Raw genomic sequence first — 22,879 nt, forward strand, 5'->3', positions numbered from 1 at the left:
CAGCAGCACTTAATTCTGAGTTTAAAGAAGCCATAAGTGCAGAGCCATACTGTACCTAAGGTTTTTATACATCAGTTTTCCTAGTTGATGAAAGTGTGACTGGATATTCAAGGTTTCTGAACGTGAGCACTTTAAACACCACTATTTGGTAACACTTCATTGGAAAATCTTATGTAGTCAGCAAAAGGGTCCATAGAAGGTACATAACTGCATTATATTATCATTCATAAACCCTCACAACCATTTCCCCCTCAATAAAACACAAAAGGTTCAGTATCCAGTATTCCTAATAATCCCAATGCCAATCCTTACTCCAACATATGCTGTGGTATTTGCTGTGACAAGTATTATTACATCTAAAGTAAGTAACATTTTTGTAGCGTCTATGAATGTGTTCATTATGAACAGAACGTGAATATACAGGAAAGGTTACAAATAAGATGCCGTTTGGGCTGGACTACTGTAACGCCTTAATTTCCCTTCAGGATCAATCAAATCTTATTTCATTTGGCCCCTCCAGCTGCCATCATGGCTGCCATCAAAGCCTTTCTTGAACTATCCTAGAGTATCAGCAACAACAACCATGGGTGAGTAGCGTATACCCAGTCTCCCTTTCTGTAAAACATATCTCCAATCTCAGTCTTAAATGTGTTTCCCTTATTTTCCCTTAAAGATTTGCAGGAAAAAAGGATGAATACTATGCGCTGTACTGTCTGAAGACCAAGTCTGTGGCACACAGGACTGCAAATACAGATTAAACCTTCACCTAGGGAAAACATTTATGAAGACACTGATGTTTTTCAACAGAGTAGGTCAGGATCAGAAAAAAACAGGATGAAATAACGTTTTTTCAGACTATTCAATAAGGTGTAACAACTAAGACAGCTGTAAGTTAAATACTCTATAACCAGCCCTTAGTGGTGACACCTAGGACTCTGAGCAAAAGCAGCTGAACCTCCCACATCTCCCATTAACCCTCTCATATCTAATCATATCCAGGCCATTTCCCCTTTGTCAGAAACAAGCTATCAATTAAGGGACTCATTTCAATAAAATGATCTTTTTCTTAAAAATTCATTATTTGGTTTTCACATGACCTACCTTTAAAAATGAAGGTGACAAAAAGATTATTTTCTTAGTTTGGAAAAAAATAAAAGAATTGCCACAAAACCTCTCCAGTAGCACCTACAGTACAACCTTCTCTGGTGTGATCAAGGACACATGGCTAACTGTGTGAATCTGTATACATTGCACGAAATCTGGTGCACTAATCCTGCCATCCTTGAATATAAGTGTCAAAATGAAATCCATTTATTCTTCCTGGTCTATAAAATTACTAAAGAAAGGACAAATACTTTTATATCTCATGAATGTGCTAGGTACACAGTATATACTGTATATTTTTTCCCCAGTTTTACCCTCCTGTATCTGCAGTCTTTCTTGAAGGGGAACTCTCACTGTATATTGTTGCCATAGAAACATGCCAAGCTCATCTACCGATTCCTGTCCAGAGGCAAATTCAAAGTCCATTGTGCAACAAAGCCAAAAAACGTGTTAAAATCAGAAGATACTATCAGCCACTAGATTTTGCACAGATCATTATTCGTATATACAGTATGTCATTCTATGTTTGTCGCACCTTTGCAGAGGGAATGAATGCCTTGCACACCTCTTTGTGTTCACAATTCATTAACAACTTCATGAATTTATAGAGCTGCGCTGTTCCCCTTTACAGCACTTGCAGCAACCCGTGGAGATGTAATAACATTTTTTTTTAAAAGTGCAATTCTGTAAGTGCCTGATGTGAATATGGATCCTTCTATTCCACCAGAGAAGGAGAGAGGATGAATACCAATGACAAAACTGCCAAATGGAAACAGCTGACAGGAAAAAGAATGAAATGTTACATTCCAACACAGAGAAGAGTGGATGTTTATTTCCCTGAGGTGGACTTACTACATACGCAAACTAATAATTGGTTCTTAGTGTTTAAAGGGCTATACATTCACAGCAGCTAGAAAAGCTACCAAGTACTATCAATTATATTGGCAAGGCATTAGCCTAGAGATAATGTAAGTGGAAAGATCAATTCGAAGAACAATTGCATGCAATTTGTAATTTGCATATAAAAATGGAACGTTTGGTTAAAAAATAAGAAACATGGACGCAATGTAAAGTACAGCCTTTGAAGTCGTTGTTTTGTTATTGTCTTTGGAGAGTCTTGGACAGACTTAATCTATTTTACTGCAGGGTCAGATAGCAGATTTCCGACAGCCATCCGGAATAACTACATTTATGAAGATGCATCTTTCTCTTGCAGCTTTTTCTGTAAAACTCCCTTGACAACCACCACTCACTTAGTACCGAATACCTTTATGCCCAATTAACCCATTATGCTCTCTACGGTCTATAAAACACTGACTATAAAGGCACAGCTCTGTGAGTGGGAGAGCTGTGTGTGGTATAGTTTGAAGCACCTGGTATGGTACCTAACACATTCTGGGAAACATACTGTTTGACACACAAAAAGCTTTTTTTCCCCCCACAGAGTACTCCTTAAAGGAGTGCCTAATCCGTATAGTTGACCCCAATCTTTACCACAAAGGTCCAGTGTAAAAGCAAGTGATATACGTTTAAGTGAAATTTAAAGTAATACAGTCTGTGTTATGTCATTTGTATAAAAAAATGTAGCAGAAACCCTGATAAGGCACTGAAAGTGCTTGATACAGTCTCTGGTAAGGCTAGGAAAGATTAAAAATGGGATGTGTTTTGCATACTAAGAACACTTTGCTGTTGCAGACTAAGACATCTATGGTACCTGTTCACTATACTTAAATACTCTGTTGCAATATTTTTTATGGTATTATAGTAGCAAAAGCCCTGTTATTTGGAACAAAACAGTAAGAGGACACCAAGAGAAGCCTCCAAGACTGATTTCATTCATTTTCATAATGGAGCACACATCAGGCATGTTGTCAAAAACATCCTTACTCTGGCAAGATTCTGAAATGTCAAAGTCAATCAAGTCTTCTTTTGTCATACAACACTGAATGCCTAAGAGAGGGTGTTTCTGTATTCCCAGTATGGAATTCGGGTCAACCCTGCAGGCTGTGTAGCCTTCAATAGAAGACAAAAGGTGCCATTTTGTAAACAAGCAAATGAGTCAAAGCCTGCAGCCAACTGGAAAGACCGGAATCAGTTAAGCATCGACACGCACAAGATAAACTGTCCACTGCCCCCACTGCCTCCTGAACATAAAAGAAAAGACAAGACAACAACACTGACAGACCCAGGCTACCCTCTGCTGACTGCCAGGGAACTCAAGTCCCATCAGTCCCATTCTATATTGATCTTAACATCTACTGTAGAAGCACCATCCTGCAAACCTACTCTAATGTTATATTTTGGATTAAGGTCTTCCTGGTGTGTTCTAGGGAGAGGATGCTGCATTATGGCAATGTAATTTACTCTTACAGACACTCAGCAATTGAGCACTGTATCAGTTAAGAACTGTAGCAATGGTTTATAAAATAGTGGATTAGACTGGAATATTGATATGGTATTGTGTGCAAAATAAACAATTCAAAATCACAAAAAACTCTCCCTCCTATTTTAATATCTGTTTTTTATACATTACAGTGATATTTAATACTTAAAAAATTTTGGGGGGAAAATTACTATAGAACCACAAGCTGTCAAAATCTACAGTAATTCTAGTATTACTAGTGTTTAAATGGAAACAACGATAAATAATACAAACATTTGCTATTTTTCATCCATCCATCCATTTTCTAACTTCTTTATCTAATACAGGGTCGGGGGGAGCTGGAGTTTGTCCCAGTAATATTCTTTGTAAACGCAGAAGCCCATCAAGGCAGCACCTTGGGCTGTTAGTCAACATTACATTACAAAGCCCTCTCAACTAAAAGGCTGTTCAACAGACAATGTGAATTCTTAAAAAAACATTGCCACTCTCCAGATTGTTACTATAGTAATATGGTACAGTATACTACAGCAAAACATTGCATTATACTGTGTTTTGCTTTGTATTATGGTATTGTACTGTTGTTGTATATGTTGATCATTGTTGATATACAGTACTGATTTGTTGAGCTCCTGATGTGCACAAATTTGAATTCTGCACACGTTAACTCATATATTTTTGTCCAAGTCATTGTCCAATGTATTTGTCTCTAAGAAACTCAGAAAGGCTGAGCCCCACAAGTCGAGAGCCTCTGCATTGCAGAAGAGGAGTGGATACATCCATCTTCATAGAAGACAAGTAGGAGAAACTGCTAAAACCCTCTAAGTTGTCCACATCTGGTATAAAACATATTCCTAACAGCCAGTGAGGAAAATAAAACTCAATGCATGTTAACTTGTCAGGGAATGTAACTTTACAAAAGACTTCTTATAAAAGAATGAGTTTTTTTTAGTTACTATCACAACCCAGTCTGACTTGGCAAGCATAAAGTATACAGTATAGTTGTTTTTTTTTTTTTGATAAAACATTATTTTCTGGAAAAGTAAAGAACAGCAACAAAACTTTTGTTCAAATACATTTGATTGATAGCAAATATGATTCATGGATGTAGCTTTGCACTATTTCCTAATTACACATAAAAATATTACATAAAATGTTTAGATAAATCTGTGTTATTACAGATTAAACTACATCTATCGAAACAAAACATTGCGCATAAGTCGTTAGCAAAAAAATGAATGGCAAATGAAAAATGAATCACAGAAGACACAAAATACCTGCTTGTTTAATATGGCAGAATAAGTTCTGAATTTAAACAGGATCATTTATAACTAATGTGTCCACCTTTCAAATGCATCTTAAAGACAAGGTTACTTTTTTTTTAAATCATTTTTTTATAAAAGACCCATGATTTTGCTCGCACCCTTATTGTGCACGTAAATGGGTAGCACACCGTTGCACTTTAATTCTATGTAGATTTCATCTCACAAAACATGAATATTAAACCATATTTCCATCTAGAATATTTCAGTGTGAGATGGCATGGTAGTGCAGTGGTTAGCTGTGCTGGTGTCCTGAGTTCAAATCTGAATTCGGGGTTCTCCACGTGTTTGTGTGGGTTTCCTCTGGATGCTCCGATTTTCTCCCCCAGTTCCAAAATAAACTTTGAGGTTAATTGGCTTTTGGGAAGACTGGCCCTAGGGGTGAGTGTGTGCATGTCTGTGTGTGCCCTGAGAGAGACGGGTGTCCTCTCTGTGGTGCACCCCGCCTTGTGCCTGTTGCTTGCCAGGATAGACTCCGGCTCCCTAGTGACTCCGAATTGGAAGAAGGGCTTGGAAAATGATATTTCAGTGCATAATATAAAAACATCCTGTGTGAAAACAGTACAGCAGAGAGAAAAAAAAAACTTCATAAAAAGTGATACACCCCCATACTTATTAGATCCAGCATATATCCGTTTCAGAATAAGTTGTCTCAAACATAACAATGAAGTCTGACGTGAGGCAGACAGGTGAGCAGATAGGAAGAAGAACATTTTGTTCTTCTGGATTTTTCAGTCAGCTGAAGAACTTCCCACCTATCCCTGATTTGATTTGATTTCACTTGTCTCAGGGAATGGTAGCCTGATTTTAAGGATAAGGGTGTCGGAACCCCCTTGAGGAGGGGCAATGATGAGGTGGGGGCGAGGCTCCAAAGCAGTGAACACTGGGAGAGAGCGTTCCTTGCCCTAATCTATACTGAACTAGATGAGGCAGGTGGCCACCTTTTGCCAAAAAACCTTTGTAATGAGTTTCTATTAATTCTAATAAAATGCATTATGATACAATCTCTGGCCATGTGCCATCACTCCAGTTCAAACCACATCTCCGTCTAAGGCCACTTGCCTGCAGCATGACTGAATGGCTGACTGACATTTACTGCCCATTGAACAATCCTTCTCACTCCCTGGGCTTCTGTTTTAGGCTTATAAAATAGTCCTTTATACCAAGGATTAAAAACACTCTCTTCGCTCTCTGAGGCCTGTATGTTTCTTTCGGTGCTTGTGAATGTCACAAAACCATAAACAACCGTTCTAGCCATTTTGAAATGTATTTGTATTGAATTTCTGCCACATTAAACACACTTGGTTTCTGTGCCGATTTAAAACACAGTACTCTAAAGGTTTATTAAGCCCGTCTACATTGTATGGTTGACAGGGCCTTCTCCTGTTATGCCCCCAAGCTCTGGAACACTCTGCCCAAGGATATCAGAGAGTCACCTTCTCTAAACTCCTTCAAATCCAGATTCAAAACCCTCTTCTTCAGAAAAGCCTTTACTTAACTGGTTCCATTATTCACCCCTCAGCTCTTCTTAGTACCACCATCCACTGTCTCCTCTATAAATTGAAATTGTGTTTTATCTTTTGTATTCTTCGTATTTATTGTTACTGTCATCCTGCAAAGTGCTTTGAGAAGCCACCTTTAAAGGCACTATATAAAATAAAGTTTATTATTATATTATTATTAAAGTAGAGGGTGCTTTCCTGCACAATAGGTAAATTGGCTCCTTTAAATACTTCACTTGATTTTGTGAGAAACAAGAAACAAACTACAGTATACATTTGACAAAATATTGAAATATTCATTGTTGTTAAAGTATATTTTATTTAGTTTGAAATTGGTGGTCAAAGGTAGAAAAAACAATAAAAACTATAAAATGTATTACAATATTTTGTTTGCATTTGCAAACATACTGTAATTACTGACATTCTTTCCAGAGCTACCTATTTACTGGAGTTTTCTAAGGCCTTTAAGGGCATCCAACAATAGATCATGCTACATCTGGACTCACAGACACCAAGGGATTTTCTTAGTTCTAACCAATATCATCTGAGCCTAACCACAGGGTTTCAATTATTTTAAGTACAATATAAACCACTTTGCTGTCTACTTTTTCAAGGAACATACTGTGATATCTTGTCAAATAAATTGAAAAAAAGAAAAAGAAAACAATCTGTCTTCAAAAATGTTTGTAATAAAAAACTGCCAAAACAGAAAACTGATTGTAAAAAATCACAGCCTGTCAAATGTTTCGAAAATGTTCACAGTGTGTTTTTGTCTTAGGGGATATTTTTTCCCTTGTTTTTGAACTTACACAAAATATTTGTGTCTTGAATACTTGACATGCTTTCAAAGAGTTTCCTCTACTGGAATATAAATGTTGTTTTATGTCGATCAAATTGTGTTTTGTTTCTCCTTTTCATTTTCAGACAATTATACTGCCTCAAGGTTGCATCAATAAAACTTTACACTCCTGGTTCTCATTAGTGTGGAATGTATCCATATAGTATCAATTAATCAATTGCACTTCTTACTGGTGTGCAGGACATCAAAACAAATTTGAACAATACATTTCTAAAGTGCAAATACAATTTAAAGCTTTCTACAGCCTCTATATTGGAAGTAATCTTTAGTTTCTAATAAAAGGTACAGATAAGAAGCAGTTCTCTTTAGTTCATGGCACTGAGCTTTCCTATCTGGCATCAGACAGGACAATGTACGACAGGATCATTTGATAAGAAAATACCATGCTAGCTTTAAAAGGCAGAAATGTTATGTTATATTTATATAGAAACGGTTTAGGCTGGGCTGAGTCTTTTTCTTTTCAAAAGCAAACATTTTTTTTTTAATTTGCCTCTTTCAAAATCCTGTAACAAATTCCCGGAAACCTTTACCTGCTTTTCAACTGGCGATATTGTTGACAAGGTACTGTAGGTGAATTTGTCTGTAACAGTCTCAGCTCGGCTATTTCAAAGAAACTTGTGGAACTGGAACACAGGAGGTTATAGAAGAGTAACATTTCTGTGCTTTGGTGCTTCGGCTGAATGTGTTCAAACTGCAGCTTCTATACTACAACACGATCCAGAAAAATGATATTAAAAAGATCTTTTTAATGATTGTTGGTTACATGAATATATGCAAACCGTGAAAACTTTAAATCTCACTGACCTACCTAATGTACTTTATTTCTCAGTATTTAATAAAGAACTGTACATTACTGACAAATCCTTCAAATAAAGAAGTGTGACCTTATATCCTGTTAAGGAACTTTCTTCACTCCAATCCTGATGTTTTTGTTGCATCTTTACTCAAACCGATCCCAGCTGTGTCTCAAGTCAAAGCCTCAGACATTAGATAAAACCATAATATATAGGGTGTGAATTGCAGGACTTGAAAGTGAAAAATATCATCCAGATGATTTTTAATTAACCAATATTAACCTCAATTAATTAACCTTGTAATTAACAAGACTATCTTCACATTTTCTTTTAAAATCATTATTATATACCGTACAGTGGCATTGTGATAGCAGAGTATTCAGGATTTACCTAAATGTACAAATAAACATTAAAGTTAAGCATCTACCTGTAATTTAATCCATATACCATTGAGATTCTGCATATTTGTTATACTGTATATTTAAAACCTACTGTACCTGAAAAAATATGCAGGAAAGGTGAGATATAAAAGTAAGAATGCACTACATTCTTTAATTAGAATTGGTAATTGTACTTTAATTAAGCATTACCCTATCCTCTATTAGTTTGTTCCTTATATGAACATGTCTTAAATCAATATCAGATTTTATAGAGCACACGGTTTTTGTATAATGATTTGTTGCATGCCTCATCAGCACATCTGGGAATCGTCCTTGTGACTTGTCTTTGCAGAGGGTCAGTGCTCTCACAAGCAACAGACTCTTTGTGCATCAAGAATCAGCCGACCTCTCATGAAGAAAAACAACAGGCGCATATGGGAAATGGTACTTTATAATTGCCTCCTTATATCCAAGCTTTTTCAAATGCCTTTCTTAATTACTAAGCTATTGAAGAATTCTGTGGATTCAGCAAAGACATGTTATTCTGTTCTTGTTTATTTCTTTAATCCTCACAACAGACAGGCACCGCTACTGTATCAATGCAGTGACAATACCAGGAAATCCACTACTTACTCAAAATATTGCAAAAGACTGGATGCCAGATCCTCTGAACGATACAGGGGGCTGGGAATGTTTTCTCGGACAACAGTGAAATGGTTGCTGGTGACATATTGTGGAAATATTAAACAGTTTAAGATCTGGCAGGAGTTGAAAGCAGCTTAAAGTCCTCAAGTGTAAGTCCTAGAATCCCAAACATACAGGATTAACTTTGAGGATACAGGTATTAAAATGTAGCTTGTGTTTGATTAGAGTAAAGTACACCAAACAAAGTGTAACCTGAGATTCTGGGACACATACTGTATAATATATCTTTCCATCTAGCAACCACTAAACTTTAACCTATTTGTTAATGAGTGATGCAGGTTTTCCAATAGACTATTAATACTGTAAATCAGGAAAACACCGTGTCGACAGGAAATCCAAGCCGATGCTGGAGAATCTCTTCGATTTTGCTTAGCATGCAAAATATATTGGAAAAAAACACCTGATAATTCATTAAAAACTGTGCAGTTCCTATTACACACCGTCGTGTGGAATCATGTGAAACAGGTTTTATCTGGAGTGTGGAACAGTGCTATTATGATTCATGTTTAAAACACATACAGTATATAATTCAATATACTGTATAATTCAGAGACCATGCATGCACTCCTGATCACTCACATGTTAGAGCACCAAAAAAAAAAAAAAGTTTACTTACAGCAATGATTTCATGAATCGTCTCCAAAGAGTGAGCAATCCATACACCTGTACCCTTTTTAGCACTCTACAGTGTTTTGTACTGTATGTCATTTCGATATATGCAAAACTAGGACTCACCCTTTAGGCTCACAGATCCTTTCAGGAGTATTATCTATTCAGTGTTTAACATTGTTTTTGGTGTTTTACTGTCAGTGAGGCACTCCTTTGCATTAAAAACAGCAGTGAAGGAGTGAACAGATTAACTTTTTTTTATGTCAAATAAAATTACCCATCACAATGTGTTTCTTTGCTTTGAAAGACTAAAAAAGGAAGAAACTTGAGGTCACAGTAATCATAAAATCATTTGTTTCTCTTTATTCTATCTAGACATGTCTCCTATCCTTGGGTTTGAACAAGTGTTCATAACTAGGCTTCTTCCACTGTATTTCACAAAGGAACTTAATGCAAACCATACTTTATACATTTTAATGACCATTTACTATGAGGCTTCTCAGTACCAAAATGTGATTAGACTGCCAGTTAATTGATAATTGCAGACCTATAGTTGAACTGTAGTTTCAGGGCCGGTGTTATTTTCTAACTAGGTAAAAGTTAAAAAGGTAACCACCTACAGTAGTGATTGTCCACAGTAAATAAAATCATTGCTCATATACCGTACATTTACATTTTAAGAATTTAACATTTATTGAGCATTCAGTATTATGTATCTTCTTAATGTGTTTGAAGAGTCTTTATGATTGCATCAGATTCAATTAAAACATTAATTAATATTAATATTTCAAGAAGAAACAAATGGTAAAAAAACATACTTTAATAAACACAATGATGACACACAATAAATGGTTTTTAAACTGGAATAAATTGTAAGATAGCTATGTACAAAGTTTTTCTTTTCCATTTTCGGTTAATATGTGTTCTGAATTACACAAAGAATTTTAAGGGGTGAAATAAGTGTAAATAATGTTTTTCTTCATGACTAGAAAGACAATGATATATGCTCATTAATAAATTTCACAAGCACAACTATGTAGCACCCATCTCTGAATTATTACTCTGACATTTTTCAATTACATTATATCATTTTATAGAAATTGCATTGTAAAATGTATACAATCAACCACCTGATTTATTGAAAGAACAAACAAATTCAATGGGAAATTGAAAAGGATTCTTCAGTGTCCATCTTTATCTAATTCTGATTCCTACCTTTATATAATGGTAGTTGAGATTCGATTCAAATACTGTCTCTGTTTCCAAGTCATGCTCCATTAGATATACATTTTGAAAAAAGCCACAGTGGTTTGAGAGCAAAATAATTTGAAATCAGTATTATGACATTCAGACAGCAGCTGTGCTCTAACACCTCCAACTACTGGCCTCATTACTACTCTGATACAACCACAAAGAGCTACATGACACAACACAAAGGACTTGGTTGGTGTTATAAATACTTACTGAACATCCCCAGAGTCTGGAATGCTGTTTGAATCTAAACTTTTACTACAAGCATATTTGCAGTTTTCTATACAAAACCACATGATGTCAGTTAGTTCCATCTACTGTACACATTACACAATCCTAGAGCTTTCACAGATTTAATTCAAAAGTGATTTCTGGGTGATCACTTAAGTTCAGCTTAAGTAAAATGCTGTACTCTATAAAGGGATCATAAAAGAGGTGAAAAGCTATGAAGCTAACCCAGTTTCTCACAAACACAGTGTCAAATCTCAAAGAGACAGGTCTTATTTCTTTACTGTGCTTTCTATTTATAAATAACCCTGCCTGCATTCAACACTTGTAATATTTTTCCCTGTAGAAAGGGTGAGAAAATGCACAAGGAATAGCTGCACCATGCAATCAATCTTCTTTTCTCTGTAATAAAGCCTCATTTTGAAATGCCTTTACACCTGTCTTTTAATATTTCCTGTCAGACTCCACAATCCAGTCTTCAACAAACAGCAAAATAATTTTCACTGCATGACAATCATCCTGTCAGATCCAAATATGAACCATTTCTTTCATCTCTTTTCTTATTTTTTAACAGATGAACTAGGAGATATACTCAAGCATTTTTTTTTTAAATGCTCAAGTGTTTTGGCTCAAAGTCATTGCCAAAGATTGATAAAAAAACAGTAAATGCCAAGATTTTGAGAAATCAGCGAGCAACACATTCAGTAATAAGAATGCACCTGAAAATAAGTCAGACAGGCTCCTGAGCATATCAACTTTTCTTAACGAAAACCTGATACAGCAAGTTCGTAAAAAACTATACCACGAAAATAATAACTTTTCCTTGCAAGTTCTAAATTTCATGTTACTACATCCACAACTTTCAGCATGTATGCCAAGAGAATTTTAAGAATTTGCACTGTGTTTCCTACTGAAAAAGTCATTTCTTGTTTTCATTGGCAAAATAATTTCCTTTGTCTATCAATGATGTGGGAACTGTTCAAAGGAAGCTAAGGTTTTTTTTCCTGTTTGTTTTCATAGACCGTATAATAAGCTCATGACAGGATTTTTGAGAAAATGTTTAATTTTGTAGCATTGCTACAACACTCATGAAGTGCCTCGTTATAAAATAGCTGACTGATGTGTTGTCACTTGTGAAATAAAACTGATATTATTGAGCTCAAAATACAGTACTTGTACTACTGTACTTCTGAGTTGTATTCACCGCAGGACACATACTAGCCAAACTACTGTATGTTTACCCTGATTGTACAGATTATAGACAGTAGAGCAGCTAAATTGGTCAACTGCTATACTATGAGAAATACATTACAAGTTTAATGCATGTGTTGTGATCTAAGAAGCAGCATTTCTTTACTCATCATTGGAAAATACAAGATCAATTCTTCAAACCAAAACCCAGGCATCACAAATACATTATTACAAAGTATGAACACTGTCTCCAAGGCAATAGCAGCAAAGGCAATGTAGTATATTTTGAACCTCATTTCCCCCCTAAAGTAAAAAGAACAGTATAGAGTTCAAAATGAGCAAGATGACAGTTCTTATCCCACACACTTTCAAATCTTAGAGATACAGACGTGTTATTTCCTGCATTAGACAGTCTTAAGAAATGTTTGCTTTGATAAGGCCACCCCCTAATCCTCTTAAGAAGAAATTTCATATCACAATTAATGTTATAAAATGGCACAGTTAGCAGTCTTACAGTATACTGGTGAGAGACAAGACATCGATGAAGTATTTGATTAACCACAGTTTGACTGTGATTAACCTCAGGGTGGACAAGGACTAGCCTTAAAGGAGTTTCTGGTAGCCGGATTCTATCGATCGCCTCTGCCACTGATCTTTGAAAGAGCATCACACTAAAGCTAAACAGTAAATAGGGTCTCAGAAATAGCTGCTCATCACAAGGGCTTGTTGTCACTGAGAGTGTGGGATTCAAAGTCCATTTTTGAAAACTGCTTTGCAGGCCTCTTGGGGGAAAAAAAAGCAATTCCCTTGTAGTGCAAGAGGAAAAACACAAAAGGTTCAGACTCAAAGAAATTAATTACCATTCTCTACCTTCTCAACCGAATCTCCATGTAACAGCTTCTCTCCCTCTAAAAGTCTTTCGCTTATTTTTACTGCTGTTCAGACACTGATGAGATAGATTTTTGCTTAATTTCACAAAGCATTTAAGACACCTTTATTTAGCTTTTCCACATTTGTCTTTTCCATCCCAGGTGTACTAGACCAAAAAGGTAAGCATACTCTCATTGCCCTGTCCTAACCTTTGTTAAAAACATTGCTTTCATAATACTTTCTTAAAGGCGACATAAAATGTTATAACATCATTCATGACCCTTTCTGGCCATTCTTGAAAAATACATACCTATATGTAAATGCTTTCATAACAGCCCAAACCCAAAATCTAAACCAACCCCCACCCCTAAACCCAATTACAGCCTTAAAGCCAATAACCCTAACCATAGACCTAAACCTAAAATAAAGACTTTGTCAAATGTTATGAAAAACGTGTGTATCTCTTCCATTTCTTCTGTCTTTTGGAATAATATGTCTATATGAACGTTTCTTAATGTTGTTGTAAAGCCATGTATGCAGGTACTGTATTGTGTAGGGTTGGAAACTGAAATGTGAATGTAACAACCTTCACCTTGAAATTATGCATCGCAGTACCCACAAAACAAAATTAAGTCACTTTCTGCACCCACACATCTCTGTTCACGTTTGTAGTCACCATTAGCATCATTCCAAAAGTCAAATAATAATTTATAAAGTCAAAACTGACATTATAGAGGAGAGCACACATTATGGCCAGCTGCTAAATGAGATTTCCTTTAGAAAAAAAACACGGAAAAATGAATTCTACAAAATGTACATAAAACATGGAACAGCATGTTGTGCAGAGCATGTTAGCAGGAATGCACATAATGGTGAGTCAACCCAGAATAAGCCTGGGGGAGCTTAGCGCAAGACTCAAAAGACAAGTGTGAGAGCTTATTAGCTGGACTTGAAACTGACTCCACCTTTGAGAAACATCAAAATATCATAGAGCTGCTCTGAAGACAAGAGAAGCACATGTCATGCCCACACATTATCGAAGTCAGAAAATAATAAGGAAGAGTGTTCAATGGAACAACCTGTTCAAATGCATTTTGTATACTAGGTCAAAATGATTTTAACTGTGGAGTACAACTTTAAAAGAGGCATGAAAGAATGGTATAACCAAATACAATCCTAGAAATAATTAAATGCATGCAAATCCATGATAAAATAGCATGCAAATATACCCTGGGCATTTTTTTGTAGTTTTTTAATGACCTGTTGTTAAATACAACCTTGTGGACAATATATTTAAAGGCATTATTTTTCTGTCAAATCCTAAGATTTTGTGTTCTTGAATTCCATGGAAATAAATGTACTCCAACTACTGTAAATGATTTTGGCCAAAGAGCATAATGTCTTCAGCTCTTGATAAGACCTCCTGCAACTTGCTAGGAACAGATTGCAAACCGGATTTACAGCTGAAATAAAGATACTGTTTCCACTGTAGCTTTAGTTAGCAGTATACTGTAGTAATGTAATGAACTGCAGAAGAATTTAGACCTCGAGGCTGGGGAGGGTGGAAGGCATCTGTCAGTAATTATAGCTCCTCTATACCATATTAGCAAAAATGTAAATGAGCTCTTACACAACGACCTGACGCATAGCAAACTGATTAAAGCTCACAGCCAGGTTTCTCCAGCCTCATCCCCAAGAGGAAAGATCAAATTACAAAACCCTCAAAACTGAGGATATGAAAAACACTGCTTTCAGTATATTTTATTGAAGGCAGTTGATCAGCATTACTGACGCAGATGTTTTTTTTTAAATACGAAGAATCATATTATAATAGTTTAGAGAAATACTCTGCTTGTTGTCTGTCATAGGTGACTTTCCAGCAAATATTGTACTGTGAGTAAAACAATGGACACATACAGTACCAATAAGAAACAAAACAAAAAGTAGAGGATAAAGGTATGATCCATCTTTTATTGTTTTCAGTCCAGCAGATTCATTTGGTAAAGGCTTGGAACAATTTCATTTTTACCTCTGACATATCTGATTTGTTCAATGATGTTCAGTATCTTAGAAATCATCTGAAATATAAATAACAACCTGTGTTATAATAACATCCTATTCCTGAATTAATTGACTTACTCGATTCACCCAAAGATTCACATCTCCCAAAGATCCAAGCCTATAAAAAATTGATGATTTAAGGATGAGATATTCCGATCTGTGGCTCTTCAGGACTAAGGTTCAGCACTCGTATAATACATTCGTGTACAGCAATGTTCTTGTGAAGCCTAATAAATGCTGTAAGCACTTTTTTACCACCAGAGACAAACCGCAACTTCACATAAAACAACAGTCTAAATGATCCATACTTTCAAAAGGATGGCGGAAGGGGGTCAGATGGGTCTTGAAAGTTCAGAATGAGAAGACTTTTTCCAGTACAATGTCTGTAAGTGGGTTGGGTTTATCAACTACATGCATGATAAACTGCTTTCCAGCTGGGTATCCAATGATGTAACGTTATTTCCTTTGCCTTGCCAAAACAACAAAATTCCAGGAGAAGAGGAAGCTTAATTGAGTGAAAGTCCTGAGAGCAGCCAAGCTTTCAACTCAGTGTAGGGAGTTGGTTTACGGTTTTAGAGATCACATTACAGTTGAGGTCGCTATGAGGAAGCTAGAGGGTACACAATTGAGTAGAGGCCAGAGTGTTGTCCCACCATTACAGGCTTCTACAGATCATTAAATTCTTGCCCAATCTGAATTTGATGCTGTTGTCGTACCTCTGCTTTATTATTCTAAACCTCACCCTCTGTTACTCGTTCACTGTAACATATCTTCAATTACACATTGTGAAATGCAGTGAATGTTTTGTGGTTGTTTCAGTGATTACAAATTATATACTCAGTGCTTACCAAATCCTACTGTGCCATGAATATGAGCATTTTATGCTTCCTTTGCCCCTAAAACCAAATCACTGACTTAAAAAATAGCACATGACCTACAGTAAATGCTATATAACATTACAGAGCTCCAACAACCAACATTATACAACTGACGACTGTCTATGCTTCTGGAATTAATTATGGAAGGTCTTCAGAGAACATTAAAAAAACACAATAGCTAATCCCTACTGAAAACATTAAAATCAGTCATTTCTTTTCATATAAAGGAGAAAAAAAAGTGTTTTATATGGTGACTAGTACAGAAGGGGCAAGGTAGAGGAAGCAAAACTTATTTTTGCATATTCAAACTTTAACTGACAACCCTATATTTGTCCAATAAACAGGTTTACTCCCGCCTTCATTAGCAAACAATTAAAAGTGGGCAAACATATGAGGCAATAGAGATCTGTTGAACTTTAATTTGGTTACAGTGTATCATGTGAGAACTTTACGGCTGTGAGATGATAAGAAACACAAACGACTCATTTTTCTTTTCAAGGCATTCATTTTAACCTGCTCTTAACTGATGTCGCCTTTTACCTGGTACATCTTTTTTTTATTTCCAAGTGGGAAATTTGTTTGCTGGAATACAAAATCAGCATCAATGTAACTTATGCATGCTGTTCACTCTCAGTGCTGCTTAAGTTTAAAAACAGTTTCACTAATTGTATTCTGAGCAGATAATTATTTAACGAAATGATCTCAAAAGTCCATTGTTTCCCTTCTCTCATACATGCTTACAATTAAGGCCATTTTGTACCTAATTAGATGAGTTTAACCCAGAGGCAAGGATTTCTACAACAGGCCTAAGACCTGCAGGTCCTGATAAACTAGTTTTCTTTTATCAAACTACAGATGAATGGTAACAAAATCTGGAATGTCAGTTGCAGACTACAAAGAGAGAAACGAGAGTGACATACTTAGCCCGTAACTATAGATTTGCAAAGATATAAATGATCCTATCAAACATCACAAATACGTGAATGTACATGTAGCTATGTACACTTCAGAACACTGGTATCTACAAGTCAATTCGTTGAGCAATCCATTGTCTGACTTCTATTGTGTACATTCACACTATATGCGTTTCTTGTTACACTAATTATGATGTATTGTAGATAATGCTGTCACTCAGGGGAAAACAATGTGAGAAAATATCAGTTCTGCTACTAAGGTGAAAACACTTTTTGGTTGCTTTTTTGTTGTACAAGGGTAGAAGCACCAGTGTGGAGGAATAGATCAGGCTTAGAACTGAAGGGTTCAGTTCTACTTTCAGGTGAGAGGCTCTGCTGTTGCACTCTAGAGCAAAGCATTCCACTCAGACTGGGACAAAAAAATGCTCAGCTGTATTAATAGATAACCACTTGATGAATGTAAATACTTCGGGTAAAAAAAATAGTTGTGCCTGCTTTTCAACATTCTGCCAAACTCTGTATTCTTTTTAAAAGATCTCACAATTACAAGTAAGGAAAAAACTTTATAGGAGCTACAAATGCCAAATCCCTTTTGTCAGCATGTAAATGTTAAACTTAATAATAAATAATAATCTAGGTTTACTAACTATTCCAGTTATCACAGAAAGTCTTCAAGCTTACACAGTGTATCTGCTGCAAACTTTAGCAACTATAACTTAAAACTATAATGTAAGAAAATGTTTTTATGATATATTAAACACTGTCTTATCTAAAAGTTGATACAATGATCTAACAGTCATTGTATAAATGAGTGGTCAGTATTGCTAGACCATAAAGTTAAACAAGGTAAAACACTTAAAACTTTTCAAATGCTGAAAGGAAAACACTTTTGCAATGTTCTTAAATACAGTCCTCCTTTCACAATGAAGTTCCACCTCTTGAACCATATATACTTTACATATATGTATATGTGAATAAATCAGTTTTAAAGCTGATAGAAATAAATGGAATTTTCAAAGCACAGTTTCTAACTGCTGTACAGAATATCACAATTACCCCTGTTAGCTGGTCTGGTTCGACTCCGGGACCGACTACGCTGTCTCTGTAGCCGTGTTCTCCCAAGCAGCCTGTAGTAATAGGAAGGTCTCCCAGAACTTTTTCTACCGGTTCCTGACATGTTGAATTCAGCCTCCCTGGATCAACAAGTGGTGTCCTGCTCTTACAATTCCAAAAAAAAAAAATCAAGTCTAGTCTTCTTTATTTTTGGTATTGTTACTGACTTAAAGAAACATTATTCTCCCCAGGTCAGAAACTGCAGCATACCACATGTCTGAACAATCACTCACAACAAGAAAAAAAAAGACATTAGCTTTAGTGAGAGCAGAGGTATTGTAGCCTACTTCCAACTGATAAGCCTGTTGTGCTTGGAGTAGAGAAAGGCTGCTGGCATGCCATTGACAAGCAGAGGAAAGTTAGGCTGAGAAAAAAACTGGTCAGGATCCACCCTCTTGAAGGAAGGGAGTACTTTCAGCGAGAGTTGAGGAAGAGTTTTAACTTCACAAATAATGCTCACAGGTTATTCTGAACTTCTTTTCTTATTACCGTCCATACAAGTTACAGGGTTTGAAGGCAAACACAGTACACCTTCTGTATTTTTCTGTAAAAGGGGGTTTAAGTATAAAAGCCATCAATAGGTCAAGGCAGAAAAATAATGAAAATGTTAAAAAGATGCATTAGCCATTTTAAAAGAGAGATGAAAAATGAAAAAGAGACACATACTATCTGGCCCACTTTATAATAGTTGCTGAAACAGACAAACTTAAGACAATACTTAGAAGCTCAAAAGTGGGTGACGTCCAGCCGACTAACTCAGCCAAATGCAAAGAGCTTCAAAAAGTACTGAAATAGAAATACTCTCTTTTCACACCATAAATAACGGAGCGGCCTAATTAATATTCAATAATACCCCTGTGTACCCCTAGAGAGCCAGAACATATTCTTTCTTTTGTGTGGATAATATTGGAATGACCTCCGAGAGCATTCCTCCCGTTATAACGAGAGATGAAAAGGAATAATTTTGTCAGCTGCTGACAGCAACAATTTCAAGTCATATTCAGAACCATTTTCACTTCCCCTGGAAAGGACTAACCAAGTACTGAGCACGTAAAGCTTCTGGCCATAGGTTGTAACTACAGAAAATCTCTGAAATACAGTTCTTTTTATATGAATACAATATCTACACGACAGGAAAACAATAGCTACAGTACAGCTATATTTACAGGATATAGAATATTACTTAATAATTTACTCAGTTAACTCGAAAAAGGACCTAGGATTTGAAGAACATTATGTTTCAGTTGTTACAGTTGTTTCAGAATAAGACAATTACTGGACCACGCTTCTACACATTTTGTAAGTATTGTCCATCTTTGAAATGTTTGGCCTAGTCCTCTCCAGATGGGAAGACTGCAATCTATCTCTCTTTAGAACTTGGTAAATAATAACACCCCTATTGACTTAGTAATACTGTAATGTTAGAAGAGGATGTCCTCATGCTACTCTGAATTTCTAATCCTTCTAGAATCCAGGCCAGGGTTTTGCACTGCAGAGAGGGGCTCTGACTTGCACTGAGGCTTCCCTGAAACTAACCAATCACAGAGGTTTTACTAAAGTTTAGGCCAAGCTGGCAAACAAGCAGCTGGACAACAGACTGGTAGCAATGTGCTGAGCACTGAAAACAAAGAAAGGTTGGGTTTTCTCAAAGAATTTCTGCCCCCTGTCCTGAATTTTACACCGACAAACTAAATTCTCTACTCTGGAAAGGGAACTTCACCTTGGGGTAATTCTTCCTGCCACAAAACGTTAACTGCCTTTCCTGCTTCAACTTACTGTATGTTTTGTGAGCTTAAAAAAGATACATATACAGTACAGTACAACAGCAGTTTCTCATAAGGTACACTGTTACGATATTTTAAAAATACTGGGATCTCAGCAAAATGAGGATGTACTTTCATGTCAACAATAACTATTTATTGGCATACTGTCTAACTTTAAAAAACGTTAAAATAATTATTAAAGAATTAAATTTAAAAAGTATTTTCAATAAGGACAAAACAATACTGTATTAATGATATGAATATTACAAAAACAATTACTTAACTATTTCTGCAATTATTAATATAATAAAAACACTGTTGTTGTTTTTTTGCCCAAATGTGTTATTTTTTGTAGGCTAAGAAAATCCAAAAGTAAACCTGTTGAATTACAGTATTAATGTCTTAGGTATTCTCGAGATTGTGTAATTTTATGTGCAGTTTTGGATACATTTTTTATGAAAAGGAGTGAAGTGTTTAAAATATAACTGTAACATCTTGAAGAATGATATAAATCTGGTACAGTTAGGAGCTCTACACATACAGTACAACCTGAGGGAACACTGTAACTTTCTATTTCTCATTTGTAACAGCAAGACAGGCTTAACTCTGTAAAAAACACTCATTTACAGTGATGCTAGTCAGAGCATTGTGTGAAATCCCAGATGGCTCAACTGTTTATTAGATGGACTGACTGACAAACACAGCTTGTTTCCAAAACAAACCACATGGGTTGTAATCACCCCAGGACCTTTCATGTCCAGTGGGGTAAATCTAAATGTCAAACAATAAGCACTAAGCTTCTCAAAGTTTAAGATGACTTCTCAGAACTAAATTTTATTCATGTAGGTTGCAAGTATCAAGAAACAATGTGTGAACCCTTCTCTAAAATCTCTGTATTCTAACAGCTTATCTTTGAACAAAAACAGCTTCATTTAAATTATAAAGACATGCCCACATATCTCTGAATACCAATACAACTGCAAAGGTAAAGAACAGCAGCTAGTGTTGAATTTGAATTTCCAGATTCATGAAGAGTGGTACTTAAATTACATCTACAGATAAGTTGGATAGGTTAACAGTCTTACAGTTATAAATCATTATTAAAAAGTCTGTCATTCCAAGTATACTTTCTTCAAAAGACACAATCCAAACTTTTGTTTTTCTTAAAACTAGTATATAAACTAGATTCTTTTTAACTCAAAAACATTCAATACTAATATTTGAGGAACTAAAACTTCTCCTATAAGGCCTTTTCCAATTTTTCAAGCCACTATGGAGAGCAGTGCTGATGTAACAACTGAAGTGAAAAACTGGTTTGAGTGTGTGGTTGTAAGGACATAAGGTCAATGAAACACTGAAAGTGAAAACAATGACATCAGTGCTAGTATAAAGTCCTGACATTAACCCTGACAGACACAATAGGCCAACAAACACCATTTAGGGCAGAGAAAATAACTCTGTCATGATCAATTAAAAAGTGGTGTCCTTTCAGAAAAGCTTCTGTGAAAGCAAAGTGGTGTTAGAACCAACGTCAATCTCAAATCTAGCGAATAAGGATACAGAGGCAGAGAATCCATATGCTCTGCTGCTGAGGACTGTCGGCTACTGGAACTTTTTCCCTCCTAATTACTAAACAAAATCAACATTTTAGCCCCAGTCGAACATTTCATTAATTAAGTTAACAGTTCAAAAACACTATATAAACAAGAATGTACTTCGTTCTATGATAGGAAGTCAGTGAGTCATCTCCACAGGTCAATAAAAAAAAAAATCAATTTTTTCCTCACTTTTCCCAGAAGAGTGCATTAGAAAAGTGCCCCATCAATCTTGTTATGGACTGTTCTAAGGATTAGTTTCCATTTCATATACAGTATGGTTCATATACAGTATGTTTTTATACTACATTCAATTTGTCAAAAATGCCTGGATTTCTTTACAGTATACTGTATACTGTACTGTGTTAAGAGTAAGCAAAATTCATCGCAAAGCATTCGTTCTCAATGAAGGAGCCTCCAGTATGAACTATGTTAATGTTCTACAGGTGAAGCAATTATACAGTATATGTTTTACAATTTATTAACCAAAGTAGTCTTGTCAACATGGAACATGTCTCAATATGCATCAGTCTTTGTTACGCCTGTGATCTCACATACCTCTCCTACAAAGCAGCTTGATTTAAACAGCTTTTGAAAAGCAAATACAGTAACTCAAAGCCCTTTCAGCCACGAGTCAAGACGTTACACTTTGTCAAGTGAAAGCAGGGAATGTTTTTAATATGAAAGTTTTTCCATAAAGCCCTCACTACAAAACCAGGAGCCTGCAGCTACAAATAAATTTAGAAAAATATCTATGCAGTTTTTTTTTTTAACTTTAAAGATGAACACATATTTGGTTATGAGCACACAAACATGCAAAGACAAGAAACAAAAGGAAACATATTGGGAGGTATGGCTAAACAGAATACCTCATATAGGATCACTGCATGTGATATAATGACACTTAATAGCTGTCTTTCACAATAACTTTTTTGGACTTTCTAATTGATACTATTTTCCTGTGCATTTTCCTGTATCAGATGTAACTTTCAAACATCAGGAAATTGCATGCTCTTTACAAAAGCTTGTGTGTCACAGATAAATGTTTTTGGAGCAATGTCATGTTAGGAGCCGTGAGAGTCTGTCAGCTTAGGCTGAGTATGGGACATTTTCCTATATGGCAGGCAACCGTAACTACAACTGGCTAGGCTACTGCCAAAATTCATAACTCACCTCCCTAGAGATCCTGCTTCCCTGAAATACTTTCCAAAAGAATTGCTTGTAACTACTTCACAAAAAAAGAACATTCTCAGAAGGTCGCTTCTCAAGTAAGAAAATAACATATCCGGACTGATGTATACAAAGCATAGACATTTTCAAAATGAGATTTCAAAACGCTAGTGCAAAATAGAAAACAGTT

The 22,879-nt window shown here is 35.8% G+C and overlaps 1 protein-coding gene across 8 annotated transcripts in view; it reads right to left on the reverse strand.

Annotated features, from left to right (window-relative positions):
- Positions 1 to 22,879, reverse strand: part of LOC102689900 (disabled homolog 2-interacting protein) — a 365,385-nt gene that overhangs the window by 175,609 nt on the left and 166,897 nt on the right. The window contains exon 1 of one of the 8 annotated variants that reach the window (XM_015366895.2): positions 18,105 to 18,461. The exons of the other annotated variants lie outside the window; for them this stretch is intronic. Coding sequence (XP_015222381.2) covers positions 18,105 to 18,225 — 121 coding nt within the window. The 5' untranslated portion in view covers positions 18,226 to 18,461. Of the gene's footprint in view, positions 1 to 18,104; positions 18,462 to 22,879 lie in introns of those variants that run through there. 8 annotated transcript variants of the gene reach the window in all.

Source organism: Lepisosteus oculatus, chromosome 24 (assembly GCF_040954835.1).
Source record: "Lepisosteus oculatus isolate fLepOcu1 chromosome 24, fLepOcu1.hap2, whole genome shotgun sequence".
NCBI classification, from domain to species: Eukaryota; Metazoa; Chordata; class Actinopteri; order Semionotiformes; family Lepisosteidae; genus Lepisosteus; species Lepisosteus oculatus.